Below are 16,425 nucleotides of genomic sequence, written 5' to 3' on the forward strand. Positions count from 1 at the left end.
ACATAACTTAAAAATCACTTTGACTTAGTTACTCAGGACGTGAGCACAGTTCTGTTCCCAAGTGGCCCTGTGTAATGCGCATGTGGTCTCTCTACTTCTACGTGGAGTTAGCAGTGACTTTTGCTTGCACTTCATTGCTTCGGATTTGGCACCTGTTCCAACTCTAACAGCTTGGTTTGTGGTAGAGAATTCCCCTCATCTAACTCAATGTTGTAAGAGATATTGCTTCTCTTATGTTTGGGTGAATATTGACATTCCCATGTTTGATTTGAGTTTTTAATGGTTTATTAATTCCACCCACCCTTTCTGTTAAGGAGCTGATAATAGATTTCTTATTCTTTAGGGTTTGGGTAGGAAATATGATGCAAAAAAACCTGGGAAAACCCAGATGGTACTCACACTGTGCAGACTTGAAGACTAAAAAGGAGCATAACCATGAAGTAAAATGGTTTTCATTTTACTCTATCATAATACAAATTACACAAAGCTTTTTTGAGAGCTTGTAAACATTTTTCCTGCATTGAGCATCAAGCTCAACTTATTTCCTCTGGGAAATAACAATTTTTGAAAAAAATCTTCATTCCCTTTCACTTCATTTAGCCACAACATTTAAAAAATCTGTCTTCCTTCCTGGATTTCTTAAAACTTGTTAACACACATGTACTTTTTGTACAAACTATGAGTCACCGTTGAAGAGATTTAATAAAATGCTGAAGGGCAGGTTGGGTGCAGATCAGTCATAATTATTGGCAGCAACATGATGTATGAAAACACACAATCTGAAAGTGAAAAATATAAACGCATGTCTGGTTGTTAGCTTGTCATAGAAACCCTGGCCAACACAGCCATAAGTTAGGTTTTAACTGAAAAAAATGAGATGAAAAAGGTTGGGTGCGTTGTAATGGTTCTTTCATCTCATTGCTGACCTGATTCTACATTTATTTCACTGACATAGGTGATACCTACTATCGGCCTTGGCTAACTAAGGTCAAAGCATATAGTGTTTGGGGGAAGAAGAGAATAGGGATAATTTCAACAACAATCTAAATGTAAAATGAGACAGATTTGATTAAGAGAAAGTTTGGATTAAAAGGACTAGCTGTCATAATTTTTATATTGGGTTTCCCTGCCAGAATGAAAACAGAGAGGAGGAACCTGAAAATGACTGGTATTAGTACTTATAGGAATTAGGACCTAGGATGGAATGTGAAATTTATTAAATTTATTAGGTGAGACTTCATGGGACAAGTCTGTGCCAATACTTTTTTGAGAATTCAGACAATAACACAAATAATTTGGGTTAAAATATTTTTTATCTAAATTAAGTATTTGAGGTAGTAACTGCATGGTTTTTAAATATCAACTTCCATAACTAATTGCCTAAATATTTCCATCTAGCATGCTGTGATACACTTACACTTGAAGCATACTAATTTTTGAAATATAGTATATGCTATAAATTTGTGTATTCTTCTTTCTTTGCTGCCTCACTCCCAATTATGGTTTGATCCAAAAATGATCAATAATCTGGGGTTTTGTCTCTTTGTGTTTTCAATGTTGTTGTGTTGTATCAGCAGTGAAAAGGTGTTACTCACATGTTGAATGTTGTAATCATTTAAACAGAAACTTCTTAAAATTTGAGATTAGATGGTTGTTTGAGTCTTTAATTATTTAGCTAGAACTTTAAAGAAAACACATACATATCACCAGATAAGGACCGGGCCAGCTGTGAGTCTGCCTCGGGCCAGCCTGCAGTGTGTGGGTTCTTGACTTTGTGCAGGAAAGATTTCATAGTACGAGCCCAGGTGATTTTGAGAGTATGTTTATTACAGGTGGGGACAGTGAAACCAAGGAAGGAACTTAGGACAGAAGAAGCAACAGGAGAGAGCCTAACACACACACACACACACACACACACACACACACACACACACACACACACAGTTAATACTTAGTTCTTTTTTCTCCAGACCAACTTTATTTCTTTATATTGAGAATGTGAGTGTAGAATGGTCAAATAAAAACTGCCTTATATGTTTCCACAGCAATGTCGTAGACCTGGGAATTGCACGCGATGAAAACGTGTGCCTGTGATTGTAGCTTATTTGCTGGATGCCTCGGACGCATCCTGCCTCAGCAGAGTTCTAGCCGAGGGTGCGCTAAATACATTTTACATTTCTTTGTTTACTCCTTCTCATCCCAACATTTTCCCATTAAGGCTAAAGTAGAATGAATATTCCTTTACCCTCTAAAAAGGCAATCCAGATTTTAGGGTGCAAGTCATATAATGTATGTGAAATACAGTATGTATGTGAAGAGAAAAACCACTGTCCAGCAGTTGGGTGCATATAACTCCAGGGAGCATCCTATCATCCGAGGTGACACTTTACAGAAGTATCTCAGCGCTACCGGTCTCAGGTTGAGTTACACACACCAGGTTTTCCTAGTTGCTTCATTTATTGCCTGCAAAACTGCAAAGCATTCAGGCATCACTTCCCATTTATTCCTAGTGGGGGGGGGGGGGGGGGAAACGTATGTTATCCCTAGAGATTTATGCCACTGGCAGGTAAAAATGTAAACTTATTTAAAAAAAAAAATAGGATCTCCCTTATTATTATAAACAGATTCAACTGGTAAAGGTCAGGTTTCTTTCTGAGTTATGGTAATCATGTAGCAAATACTTTTATAAGTAATCAAAGATCCTATAAATATAGGTACCTGCGCAGATGTAAATGTTAAAACATTCACAAATTATCCTTTCAACTTCTGTGATCTAAAAATCAATAGGGGGTCATAGGGTTTCATAGAATTGCTCTGTTTTTTCTCCCAACGTAATTTAATAATACATTTTACAGATGTTGTTTAAACATTAGCCGCAGATTGTTTTGTCAATAAAGCTAAACAGAGGCATGACACAAAAGCAGGAGAAACAGATGTAAAAGAGACAGGGCACCATGCAAGGGGTACTGGGCCATTCGTTTGTTATTTGGCTCCAGAATGGAAGAGCAGGGTGTCTGGGTGTAGACTGATTTCCCTTGCCTAGGAATTACCTAGGGATGGCACAACTTCACACACAAAAGGTAATTTTATTAAGCAGGTGACTTAACATTTCCCCTTAAGAATTTAAGTGTAACCTGCATTTAAGGTAAGACTTTGTAATTGATCAATGGAGTAACAGGTGCAGGATCCTTAAAGGAAGGAGCAGAAGGAGATATAAATTTGAAAACCCTCCAGAACATTTTGGAATGGGCTGTTGTTCTTCCAGCCACAGTTAAGTGCTAAGCTTTTCACCTTGAGTGTCAATTCTAATAATATTACCTTTACAGGCGCTTACTCCGGGCTTAGATTATAGCAATCAGTAATACTCACTAGATAAAATACTGTCTAGTTGCTCATAAGAAAATATTGAAATCAGTCAAAAAATGTTTAGCTTGCATATTGCCTGAGACAGAGCTGGCGCGGGGCCAGCAGGCAGGGTGTTATTGGGAAAGCTGAGCAAATAGCTCGCAGGGAAAAGAGCTGTGAATTTAGAAACCTTCAGGTATTGTCCTGTCAGAGAGTCTTAGGAGTTCAACGGAGACACTGCTTTTGTGTGCAGATTTTAAAAGTGTACAACAGACAATCCTCTTTGGAAATGACTCTGTTAAGTAGAGTTGGTTGTAAGTTTCATGCCGTAAATTCACTCAGAGCCTCCCCTCGCCCCACCCCATGTTAAATCCCATCCTTCATATTGTGAAGGATGGGAACCCTTGAGGAAGGGGTGGGTGTCGGCCCTCGGTTGGATGGAAAAGCCCTGCCCTTCGTCCAGGGGACCTTGAGTGTAGGTGAGAAGAGAAATGGGAAGCAGCAGGTGGCAGGGAGCTGGACCTGAGAGCCCAAGTACTGTTTTGTGTAACCGCTGTCTCCGTCAGCCGGCATTCAAAGCCGGTGAAGTTGAGAGTACCACCTGAGGACGTTTTTCAGGACCCTTAGGGCTGGGGTTCAAGGGAGGCCCAGAGTCAAGTGAGTTGGGAGACTGATGTGCCATCATGGGCCCCGTGCTTCTGAAGACCTGTGACCCCTTTCAAGGCAGTGAGACCAGTGGCTGGGTGGTTGACGTGGAACACGGTGTGTAGATCAGCAGGACTGGCTGCAAGTCCTAATTAAGGCCCATTTGTTGTTTTCAGTGTCTTGGCACAAGCTTTTGGTCCAAGAAATGGAAAGAACTCCTTTCATGTCATGGGACCTGGCAGGGCTGGGCCCCACTCCCATGTACTCGCAGACAGCATGGGAAGTGAGGGGGCTGAGAGGTATCAGGGTCAAGGGGAAGAGCCCGCATCCACAGGTGGCTAAGGGACAAATTCCCCTGTAAACCCCATGACAACATACAACTTACACAGGGCGAGAAAGGGGAGGGATTATCTAGGCGAAAGAGCATTTCAAGTCAAAACATTTCATCTGTCCTCCCCACTCCTCACCAATGAGATGCATGTCCTTGATCGAGTCACTCTATCTCCATGGCAACAGCTTCCTCCACCTTCAATGGTCAGGTAGGCCTGATTACTGGGACTCAGCCTCTTCCAGCTCTAATGCTCTAGACCCATGGTCGGCAAACTGCGGCTCGCGAGCCACATGCGGCTCTTTGGCCCCTTGAGTGTGGCTCTTCCACAAAATACCACGGCCTGGGTGAGTCTATTTTGAAGAAGTGGTGTTAGAAGTTGTTTAAAAAATTTGGCTCTCAAAAGAAATTTCAATGTTGTACTGTTGATATTTGGCTCTGTTGAGTAATGAGTTTGCCGACCACTGCTCTAGACCGTCAGACTGTGTGATAATTAATATGAACCAAAGAGGAGCAAGTGTAGTGTTCTGAAACTGATTCTGATTCCAACTTTACAGTGGGATTGGAAAAAAGAGCAAGTCCTTGGATAAAGAGACAAATGGGAAAACTAATTAAAAGTTGTTCTTTTTCTTTATCTGAAATAAGCAAATCAAGCCCGGTAAAATAAAAACTAGTTGAAATTAAACATTATCGCAAGACATGAAAACCATGTATGCTGTCATTTCGGGACTCCTAATAGAGACAAATCAGTTGTTTTTAGCCGTGTGCTATGAGCCTATGAAGGGCATGACAGATAATAGGCTCGAAATTTCTGAAGTTACTGCACAGCAAAATTTGTTTTTTCCTCAGGCGTTCAATCTTTTCCTCTAGTAATTTTGTACATGACAAACTTTTTAGTGGGTGCATTAATAATCTATAAGTAATGGGTTGTCAGGTGTCAGTTAGATAAGATTAAAAGACTGTTTAAGCATTATCCATGTGCTGCTTTGCATGCGTTTTATAGGTCAGGAGAAATAACTTTTTGAATTGCGGTTGTATGCACACGCTGGGGTGGGCTTTTTTTTTCCCCAGTCTCTCTCATTTGGCCCCGCTCCAGGTATACGTGGAAGAACCGTATTACGTTACATAAATCCTGCATGTAGGAGCAGATTGGAAACACACTGTGTGAACCAGGGGGACAAATGTCTCCGCTGTCTTCTGTAAGCTGATTTTCGTTTTTCCAGGGTTACTCTTTTTTCTTCTGAAAGGAAACTTTGTCAGGGGAAGCAGCCTCCGCCCAGAGGGACCCTGAAGCTTAGACATCCAGAGGTTCCTAGCAAGTCAGGTTTAGGTCTATTCTTGTCAAATCTGTCTTAAGTGTGTTTACATATAGTTTGCCTTTCTGGTATTTTCTGCTTGCACAGACCTGATCCCCACCTATTTTGTGTCAACAGTTGCTGAGGCTGGTGTTGGGTGATTAACCATTGAGCACCGAAGCACCGCGCTGTGCCCACAGAGACCCCCTCTCCCCTCTCACTTACATCATCATCTTGCTTCAGGCTGCGCCTACATAAAACAAACAGCATTTCTGAGTGGTTAAAAAGTCAGCCTGAGACATGAAAAAATGGGGCAAATGTTGCCTCTTTGTTGAATAAAACAATTTTCTCAGAAATGGAGCGGAGCCAGGGGCGCGGGGGAAGGAAGTGTTTCTGAGGGCCAACGTTGTGTTGTGTTGGATCCGGGCCGCCTCGCTCCAGTGTGTGAATGCCTAGAGCTTTGTGTAAATGCTCAGCGTTTCACTCTGTTCCTGTTTTAATTTTTAAGGGGAAAGAGAACATTAAAAACCAAAACAAAACACAACCCTCCAACAACATGGGTGCCTGCAACTTTGGCAAATACAGGGCTCCCCTGTTCGGTGCCTTCATCATTGTTGATATTTTCCTCTTTAATTTATTTCCATTCTTACAGGGCTTTTCAGCCCGACCCCATTAGTATGGGAAATAATTAACTCTATTGGGCTCTTGACACCTGAACAATAACAAATAAACGGAAAACCTTAATGGGTTCCCATCCTTGAGAGCTCTCTTTTCCTTTTTACCCTCTTAACTGATGTGACCAAAGGGCCTAACGCCTCACAAGATTTAGATCCATCTCTGAAGAAGGAAAAGATATTTCCTTTCTCAAACACATTAACTCTTTCAGGCCTGTGGGGATTATTGGTCTTGGGTTCTAAATGTAGCTTAGCTCAAAAATGAATTGCAGGTCGTTGGAAGATCTGGCCGAATATTGATCAAGTCACTGGTTTTCCAGAATAGCATATGGCCTAGGGATAGAAGTGACATGTGCCGTGATTAAAAGCATATGTAAGTGTCTACTGTTTTCTTTCTACTCTAGGATGCTGATTTAAATGTACACCAGTATGTTTGAGGGTTGTTGTCTGGTTGAGGAACTTTGTTGGCCTATATCCCCAGAACATCTGCTGTGGCTGACTTTATTTGATCCCTAGTTTGGGTCAGAGTTCATATGTACTTGCAAAGGGCAGGGAGTAGTGGGTGGTGAAAAGCTAAGTGAAGGAACTGTACATGTCCAAAAATGTCAGATCTCAGCCCCCGTGGCTGGTCACCTGGCAATGCCGCTTACAGAAAGGAAAGTGCAATGGATCATGGCAGAGACTCCCATCCGCAGGGCCAAGTCGGGGTGGGGGGCAGAAAAGGCATATCACAATCATTCTGAGTGAACGTGGTGTAAAGAAGCTTACTGAGAATTAACTTTTGATTTGAGTCCTGTCATTTCTTTTGAAATTGCAAATAACAAAGGGATATGGGATTTTGACATTTGTCAAAAGGGGGCCTGGATGAAAATTTTGGAAACCCTGTGCTACAGAGCAACCGAAGCACAGGATTTTATGCGTCATGTGACAGCTGAGGCTCAGGGCCTTACAGCGTTCCTCTGCCAATTAGAGGTGAGGAAGGGGCTGATTCCTGGTGCAGGGCCTCTTCCCGTCCACCCTTACACATTTACTTTTAACAGCTTTCATTGAGATGTATTGCACACACCATGCAATTTACCCATTTAAAGTATACAACCCAGTGGGTTTTTGTAGGGAAGCTATCCCCACAGTCAATTTTAGAACACTTTCACCACCTCAAAAAGAAGCCCTGTACCCTTTTATCTATCTTGTTTTAATTTTTTATTGGAGTAACATTGGTTAAGAACATTATATAAACTCCAGGTGTACCATGTTATAATTCGATACCTGTATACTCTATTATCTGTACCCTTTAGCTAATACCCCACCCTACACTTCCATCCATCCTATCAGCTCCTGGCAACCATGAATCTACTTTCTGTCCCTATAGATTTGCCTAGTCTGGATATTTCACATAAATGTTATCATATAATATGTGGTCTTTTGGGACTGTCTTTTTTCTCTTAGAATAATGTTTTTAAATTTCCTCCACATTATAAAGAGTGTCATCAGTACTTTTATTTTTATGGATAAATAATATTCCATTTTATGGCTGTACCACATTTTGTTTATCCATGCATCACTGGTGGACATTTGAGTGGTTTCTACCTCTTGCTGCTATAAGCATTCATGTACAAGTGTGTGTATTTTTGCATGCCATTAGATATTTTTGAGAATCATAATAACAGTGTCCCAACAAACCCCTGTCTTAGGTTTTACAATTTTCCGAACACTTGCCAGTGTTTTGACTGTGATAATTGTGTGTAATATTGTTCAAGGAAAAGGGTAGCCACTCATAAGTGGAATTAATATTCTCCAAACTTTTTTCAGGGTGCCTTAGATGCCCATAGCATTTTTCAAAGATTTGACATGTTCTATGAGGAAATCATTTTGTTTGTTTTAGTGTCTTTATTTAAAAATTTTTGTCATATACCTCAATTGAGAGATTTTTGCCTTTTAGTATAAGTGGTTCCATTTGTATTTAGGGGGCTACATTTTGACATACAATACTGGGGTTTCAAGCCTTCCTAATTGAAACACAAGTTACAACGAACGTTCTAAGGAATAGAGACAGGCCCCCATTCAAGTTAAGTCATCTTCATTGTGGCGTTCTATAGCCTAACCTGGCAGGTGAGAGTAGAAATCAAGCTAAATTCTGAGATATTCTCCCTTGGTATGAGTGGAGACTCCAGGCCAGAGAAGTTTGGGGTTGGTCAAGGCTTGGGAACTAAGGCAAAGAAAGGAGAGATCCTAGAGAAAGGAAAGAGCTCACAGAGGTTAATAAAATTAAATGGGTTTCAGGAGTACAAATATATAATACATCATCTGTATATTGTATTGTGTGTTCATCACCCCAAGTCAAGTCTCCTTCCATTACCATTTATCCTTCCATTATCCTCTTTACCGCTCCCAACCTTCTTTTCCCTCCAGTAATCACCCATACTGTTGTCTGTCTATGAGTTTATATTTTTTAGAATTAAAAAAAAATCACTTTGCAATTTGGTTTCAAGGAAAAAACTTTGTTCTATATAACCAAGTGATAAAATGTTTGGACATTATTTCAACATCTAAAGTTCAACATAATACATGGGTTCTGTTATTTCTTTGTGTTAAAATGTTCAACTAATTAGTGATTTCTTTTTACTGGTTGCTTTGAAAAAAATTTATATATGTAATTAACTTCCTCAATTTCAGCCCTTTCTAGAGTAATTTAACAAATATAGCCCTGGCCGGTTTGGCTCAGTGGATAGAGCGTCAGCCTGGGGACTGAAAGGTCCCAGGTTCGATTCCGGTCAAGGGCATGTACCTTGGTTTGCGGGCACATCCCCAGTAGGGGGTGTGCAGGAGGCAGCTGATCGATGTTTCTCTCTCATCGATGTTTCTAACTATCCCTCTCTCTTCCTCTCTGTAAAAAATCAATAAAATATATATTAAAAACAAAAACAAAAACAAATATACCCATCACTGAAGGGACCACTGACTGATGGTCTTAGTGTGATTGGAGCAAATTCCAATATTATGCTTCCAGGGTGGATGGGGAGCAGGACCTGTGCTCCCTTCTGCCCTCCTGTCCACTCTCCTCCTCCACCCTCAGACACACAGATGATGTATTGCAGTCCTGGAACTGTCAGATCCTGGAGGAGCTTGAGAAACTAGAGAAAGGTGCCAAAAGCATGATTTCATAAGGTTTGACTTGAGATGGAGTCAACTTTCTTGAGCATCTTAAAATCACGTTTCATGAAATTTTATTTCACAGTGAAAGGGAGTGTAGAAGGCTTGGCCCTTGAAGACTGCCAGTTATGGATCGTTAAATCCAATAAGTGAATGTAAATCTAAAATGAAGAATTCCAACAAAAGATTTTGAAGTTGATTTCTTGTTTTAAACAGCAGAGCATTATTTGGGAGATAGCTAGAACTCTTTCCCAGAAGGGTTTGTTTATAAGACAGGCCTTAAAGTTATTAGGAAATGCTGAGCTTTAAAAAATGTAATATATATGGTTTTATTTAAATGACTGTGATAAAGTTGAAGGAAATGCTACGTTAAGGAAATTTTATGGACTAGAGAAAGGACAAAATTCTGGAATTCAGCAACTACCTTCCAATGTGACATTTTATAGTTGAAGATTTAATTCTATAGAAATATTTATAGAAATTACCAAAATGAATTATGTATCAATTAACTATTATACTTGCATGTTATTTATTTTTAACTGAATAAAGAATAATGCATGCAGAAATCACCAGTTCTTATACTTAAAAATGCATGGTATTAATTTTTATTATAAAGTATTAATATTAAAGTATTATTATTAAAGTATAGCTATTCCTAACTATAGCTAAATATTAATCAAAGATGAGTATAATTTACACTTCCTTTGATGAATGGTATAGGTATAGAAGGCATTTTTACTAACATATCCTGCTATTTAGTGAAATCTTTTCTTTAATATTAAATTGCTAATTTTAGTTTCTCAGGCATATGGGAAAGTATTGTAAAATGATATTCCTCCATATTAAATGGATACCCATCTTCCTGCTGACTATTCACTTATGCCTAGTTGGCAAGAAGCTCTATAGGGATGACTGACAGTCATATCATTGTTTAGAAACAGCAGCATTTTGATTTTCTGTGGTTCACCGAGTTGGCAGTGACTTGCTAAAGTAACAAAATGTGGACACCCCTTAATCATCAGTGAATAAAGTAGGGCTGCAAACATTGAGTAATAGACTTAATTGAGGCAAGGTGAAAGTGCCTTTTCTGAAAGTGAGCACGTCATTTTTCCTTATTTTTGTTGGTATTAGAGAACCATCCAAGGAAGTGAAAGGGGCAAAGCTGTGTGGAAAAGTTGCCTGTGGCCTGGGAAAATGCACCTTGTGTTTTGGTTCAGATGGATGCCCACTACAATCTCTCCACCTTTCCTGGTTCTCACGGAGGGGAAACTAAACTTAGCAATCCAGTTTTGTGGGAAGGAGCCAGGGCAAGGAGTGGAGGATAAACTAAAGGACAAAGGTCAACTTTAGAAAGCTGTTCTACCAGATCTTGCTCAGAAAACTATTCAGGTATTCAGAGACTGAGAAGAAAAGGAGATAGGTGGGATTAGCAGAATGAAAAAATTTAAAAGCCTAATGTTAAAAAAAAATCTAGGGGGCCAAGAGAAGGAAGAATAAAGCAAAAATTCCTGGTTTTTTGTTTTGTTTTGTTTTTTGCATAAGTCAGGATTCATCTTCCATTCTCCTTATCTGATTCCTATTTAAAAATTTAAAGAATAAAATTCAATTTGGAGATGATCCCCTGTGTAATATTTTTGAAGATTTTGCTTCCCTTTTAACCTCCCATTCCCCCTTATTAGGACGCATGTCCTAAACAAATAACTAAATAAAAAGAAATATATCTTGGTTCATTTTGACATGGAATAAAGCTATAAAGCCAATCCATTAAATTACTTTTCTTTTTAAAATGTCTTGTTTTGAGAAAGGAGATAGTTTGGGCACAGGAAGGAATTCTAATCCATGATTCTTTGAAAAAAGGGAATATAAGAATTCTTTCCCTTATTCAGTCTTCTACCACCGACAGGGGGTCCAGTTCTTAAAGAGTACTTTACAAAAGAAGATTGTGATTTCAAAGCAAAATGGATTTGAAAAAATATACCTTGATGTTCAGGATGTAATGTGGAAAGGCAAAAAGAATGTTTCCCAACCTGAAAGCACACTCCACTGAAAGGCTTACCTTTTAATTGCCTGGTTTATGGCAAATTTGAGCTGCATTTTATGAAACCAAAGTGTGAAACTACTTTCATGAGTAAGAAAAACTGTCCTGTTGTCAGGTATTCCTGACATTATACATCTGAATTTTTAAGGGCTATAATGGTTAGACATAAGTTGTAAAAGTTTTCTCTTATGTCTTTAAACTAACAAACTTTTTAAAGAGACTTTATTATCAATATGGACAATTCTAAAGATTGTATGGAGTTCATGGATATATTTTATCTTAAACTACTACTTTGTGGTTGTTGGAGAATGTACATTTTATTGTACATTCAAATTGGAATTTTGTCATTTTCTTTTTTTATTTCTCTCTAAAAACACTGTTTCTTCTTATGTTCAAGCTCTAATATATATTTATATATTCATACATAAATGTTGATATATATTTGTACACACACATATGAGCTTAAAATAAGTATTTTACTGATGCTTCTTGAAATGACAGTATTTTAAGAAGGAAATATGTTCATGTAAGTTCACATAAAATCTAAAGTCCTTTTTTTGGTTCACTGTTTAGGAAATTCTTGATAATTTAGAATCTTCCACAATGGAAAGTAAAGCATTCTGTCACAAAAGCAGGGAGGATGAGACACAAGGTCAAAGGGCATTTTAGAAACAAACAGCTGGGCCAGTTTATTTAAACAGATACAGGGATGGGGGAACTGACCTCTGTTTGACTTATAGTGGGAGGAGCAAGAATGTCATTTTATTACTTTGCCCAGAAGGAAAATGTTTTTGTATCTGAATTCACCCCGAAGCCATCTAAACACATGGCTTTGCTGTATGTAGTATACTTCCAAAGAGAGTACATATAAGATAGTCTAGGATAATGATAAAATACACTAAAGAGAATCAAATGTTCAGATGGTTTTAAGATCAAAGAGAGCATGTTTTAAAAAATAAAATATTTGGTTATTAGTTATTTTTAGATAAAGATATCTATCATGACCCCAGATAACAGTGTATTTCATATAAGTATAGGAATTGTAATCTGGTAACATTCTGAGAGTTTATGATGTCCTGTATGAGTTGATAAAGTTTTCAAAAATGAGAAGTTCTAAGTATGTAGTTCAGACAAAGTGATTAGGTGTTCGTGGGTTTTCAGTGTTTTATTATTTTTTATTTCATTTAATGAAATATCTTCATGTATACATATCCTAACGGTAGCCTACATTGGTGTTGTCAATAATAACAACTGGTTATTGCCACCAAAAGAAAAGCAACAATACCTAGTATCTGGGGGCCTGTAGTTGAGAGGCTGTGGTGAGGTGTTTAGTTGCTACCTGGGGACCAGAGCAGGGCTAGCATAACAGCATATAGTGCTGTCCACTGAAGCCCTTCAGAGGCACACAGACAAACCTCAGCATAGTGAGCAGAGCGTGGGCCAAATGATGAATGGACTCAACATCCTAGAACAACTCACATCCTAGAATGGCATTGTTAAGAAGCACAGATGTGTAACCGAAGGAGAAGAGGGGAGAAGCCAATGGAGCATGATGGCTATAGTTTAAATATTTGAAAGGCAATCCTGAAGAAGTAATATTTAAGTTGTTTAAATTACCCCCAAGAAGTTGGTCGTCCTGGTGAAAGCACTTTAGATCAAGTGAAGCGGAAGCGGCTGACAGTTGCCTGGCCCATAGAATGAGTGGGCTCTCAGGTAAGGTGGCAAGTATGGTATTAGAAACAGCCCAGCAGAGGTTACCCCTCTTGATACCCTTTCCATGGGGATATAAAGAGTGAAAGCAAGTCAGTGATCAAGCTAGGTGACCATTAAAGCCCCTTCCAAAACCGAGGTGTGATTTTTCTATCATTCCTTGGGTTTAACAGTCATGGATTCAAACTTGAGTTGGTTGTTATGAATTGGTCTTTGGAAATCTGAATATACAGATGGGAAGGAGGCAAGCTATGGAATATGGATAACTCAAGCCACCAAATCTTCTTATTCATAGTTTTATCTTTGTCTATATACACTAGCAATACAGTCATCAAAATCCCCAATCTACAAAATGTTCAGTCATGCTTATTCTTGGAATCAACAATAGAGTTGTTGCCAGTGTTGACTGGCTCAAAACCAGCTCATTTAAAAATATCTGTGTACTTCAGAATATTCTAGATGGGTGGCACAGTAGTGGCCATGCTCTGCTTAGGACATTAGAGAGGGGGGTACTTGATACTATTCGCCAGCTGTCTGTCACTCAGCAAATTATTAACATCTCTTGGGTAACATGTGACCTCAAATAAGTCATTTAATTTATCAGAGCTGTGGCTTCTCATTTGTTAAAAAGTGATCTTCCTGTTTTTAGATAGTTTAAATCATATCCACAAAGTATTATGTTTTAAAAAGGACTTTTAAAAAAGTTACCAGACAGACTTCCTTCACCCTAAGACTATGGACAGTAGCATAGATAAAGAGTTGATTTTTGGTATCTTTACCTAGATTAGTTACTATGAAAATTACTTTTGGTATATGCAGAAAATTAATATTAAATAATTTTCTAATTGGTCATGCAGTGAAGGCAGCTAATGAAAAGGCAGATTTTTTTTTTCATTTTAATTGGTTATTTCACATGGTGTTTGTGCTACACCTGTGCTTATAATGAGAATGGAGAATTAATCTAACCTTCTGCTCACATGATTCCAATTTTCATGGTTTATACAAGATAATGATAACCTGATTTGCAACACAATTTGTTTTAGATCTGTGCTTTAAATATTTTTATTAGCAGTTCAGGGACTTCATATACAAGAACTGATATAATAAGTATTGCCAATAAGAGTTAGCACTAACAGTGTCCTTTTAGTTATATTCCACTGTCATTATTTATTTTGATTAGTTCTCAGATAATGGAAAGACATAAGAAGGTAAGATATTGAGAATCTTCAAATGTCATGGAGTTTTCATTTTTATTTTAAAAACCTGCTCCTGTCTGTTTAATGGATTGGTTTTGGGGAATTATTTTCCTACCTGAAGAGGAGAGACTTACAAACTAGAATTCATACTGGACTGTGGATCCTTTAATTATTAATAGTGAATTATTAAACTTTTTACTGTATTTTTATCTGCTGCTCATGTTCAACATATTCAAATCTGAATTGAATTGAGAACTAAAAGCACTTTACTATTTCAGAATCTATGTCCTGTTCATTTTCTGTATTTGATATGTAACTCTTAGTATTAGGCAGTATAAATGGATCTTAAGAGTTAGAAATTTCATGAGTATGACTTTGGAGAGTGTGTATTAACCACTTTTTTATTTTTCCAGTGGCTAATCACTTTTGTATGGGCAACAAAAGTTGTACAAAATAAATCTTAAGACAATTAAGTGACTTAAATATCTTAATAAGATGTTTATTATAAATTTTCAGGTCTAGCTGGAGAAAGCAAGATTATAAGTTCAGTTACTGTATAGCTGTGACCTCGCCTTGACCTCAGACTTTACATAAAGAGAAAAAAAAAAAAAAAAAAAGCCACCCAAAGAAATCTCTACAAGGAATGCGTTTCTCTGAAGTCCCCAGCAGTGTGAGTTAGTGGTGATAAACTCCAGACATTCTCTCATTTGATGGTGTGCTGCCATCCCAGTTCATTATCTTAATAGTGGGCATTAAAATAGAATTAGGTTTGCAAGAGGTAGGGAAGGTTTCGATAAAAATTGTAAAAAAGAAGTCCGAGAACGTAAGATTGAAATGTCACTACTTAGGAGAGGTAACGGGTGCCCTTGTGGACATCTCGCGCTCCCCACCAAATATCCCCCCCTTGCAACTGAAGAGAGTGGTGGCTGGTATTGTTTCCTGGAAATTCTGCTAATTCCCCCATGGAAAGATGAAATGGAAGTGTCCAACTGTGGTAAAACAGGCGAACATAAATCAACTCACAAACCCCAAGCCTGTGTACTCAGAGGTCACCGGGGGTTACAGGTTTTGCAGCATCTGAAACTGCACAGGGAGCAGGGGAGAGCCACGCTGCCAGGATCTAGCTTTGCTCTTACTGTGATCCATCTTCTCTTCCCCCACCTCCCCCACCGCTTTTTGGGTTTGGTTTTGTCTTAAGGAATAATGATTTGCTCTACTTTCTTGGTTACAGGTTTATAAATGCCCGGAGAAGAATAGTGCAGCCCATGATAGACCAGTCCAACCGAGCAGGCAAGTCCCCCATAGTGACTGTATTCAAGTCACGCAAGCGAAAACCATCCTCAAGCCATTCACCGGGAGGTCCGATACCTGGTAAATAAACTGGGAGTGAGTGCTAGGAGCGCCTGGCAATTAAAATGAAGCCGGTTTAGTTTCATAACAACACTAATCAATTTAACATCATTATAAAAATGTTTGGAGAAGGTGGAAAAAAAAAAAAAAGCCGACAGAGAAAAGTAACTCTTAAATCATTACAATGCTCAGTTACAATATTCTTTGTACACATTCAATATATTAATGTTATTTTTTTTTTCTGAGTTTGCCTTCCCAGCTCTTTCTGCTACTATGACCACTCCCTGGTGCATGGCTTGGTGTGGAATTGCTGTAAACTTTATTACCTGTCAAAAGGGCAAAGGGGTCAGGATCGCTTGTGGGACTCAGTAAAGTTCAAAGACATTCAATGAGGTAGAGCTTTTGTGTGCTTTAATAACCCAAGGCAGCTTACTTCTGAAGCAGCTTTTCATGTACAGTTAAAACATGGGATTCAGGTAGTGGTATAAATACACGATTCCTTTTCTCAGGCCTTCTCCTGTTAATATCCATCTTCTGGTTTCAACTTTTTTTAAAAAAAAAAACCAATAGCTTTTTGTGTTTTAATCAGAGCTTAAAATGGCAATACGTCTATGGGATCACAACTTGCAGATCTAAAAATCCAAGAAACAGCTTTCTGGGATTTGTTTTTGTATTGCAATATACCAATGAGATT

The 16,425-nt window shown here is 38.5% G+C and overlaps 1 protein-coding gene across 3 annotated transcripts in view; it reads left to right on the plus strand.

Moving 5' to 3' along the window:
- The window catches only part of MEIS1 (Meis homeobox 1), a 135,814-nt gene that overhangs the window by 115,750 nt on the left and 3,639 nt on the right, over positions 1-16,425 (plus strand). For all 3 annotated transcript variants that reach the window (XM_054728364.1, XM_054728366.1, XM_008147533.3), the window contains one exon: positions 15,613-15,671. In XM_054728364.1, coding sequence (XP_054584339.1) covers positions 15,613-15,671 — 59 coding nt within the window. The remainder of the gene's footprint in view (positions 1-15,612; positions 15,672-16,425) is intronic.

This window comes from Eptesicus fuscus, chromosome 16 (genome assembly GCF_027574615.1).
Source record: "Eptesicus fuscus isolate TK198812 chromosome 16, DD_ASM_mEF_20220401, whole genome shotgun sequence".
NCBI classification, from domain to species: Eukaryota; Metazoa; Chordata; class Mammalia; order Chiroptera; family Vespertilionidae; genus Eptesicus; species Eptesicus fuscus.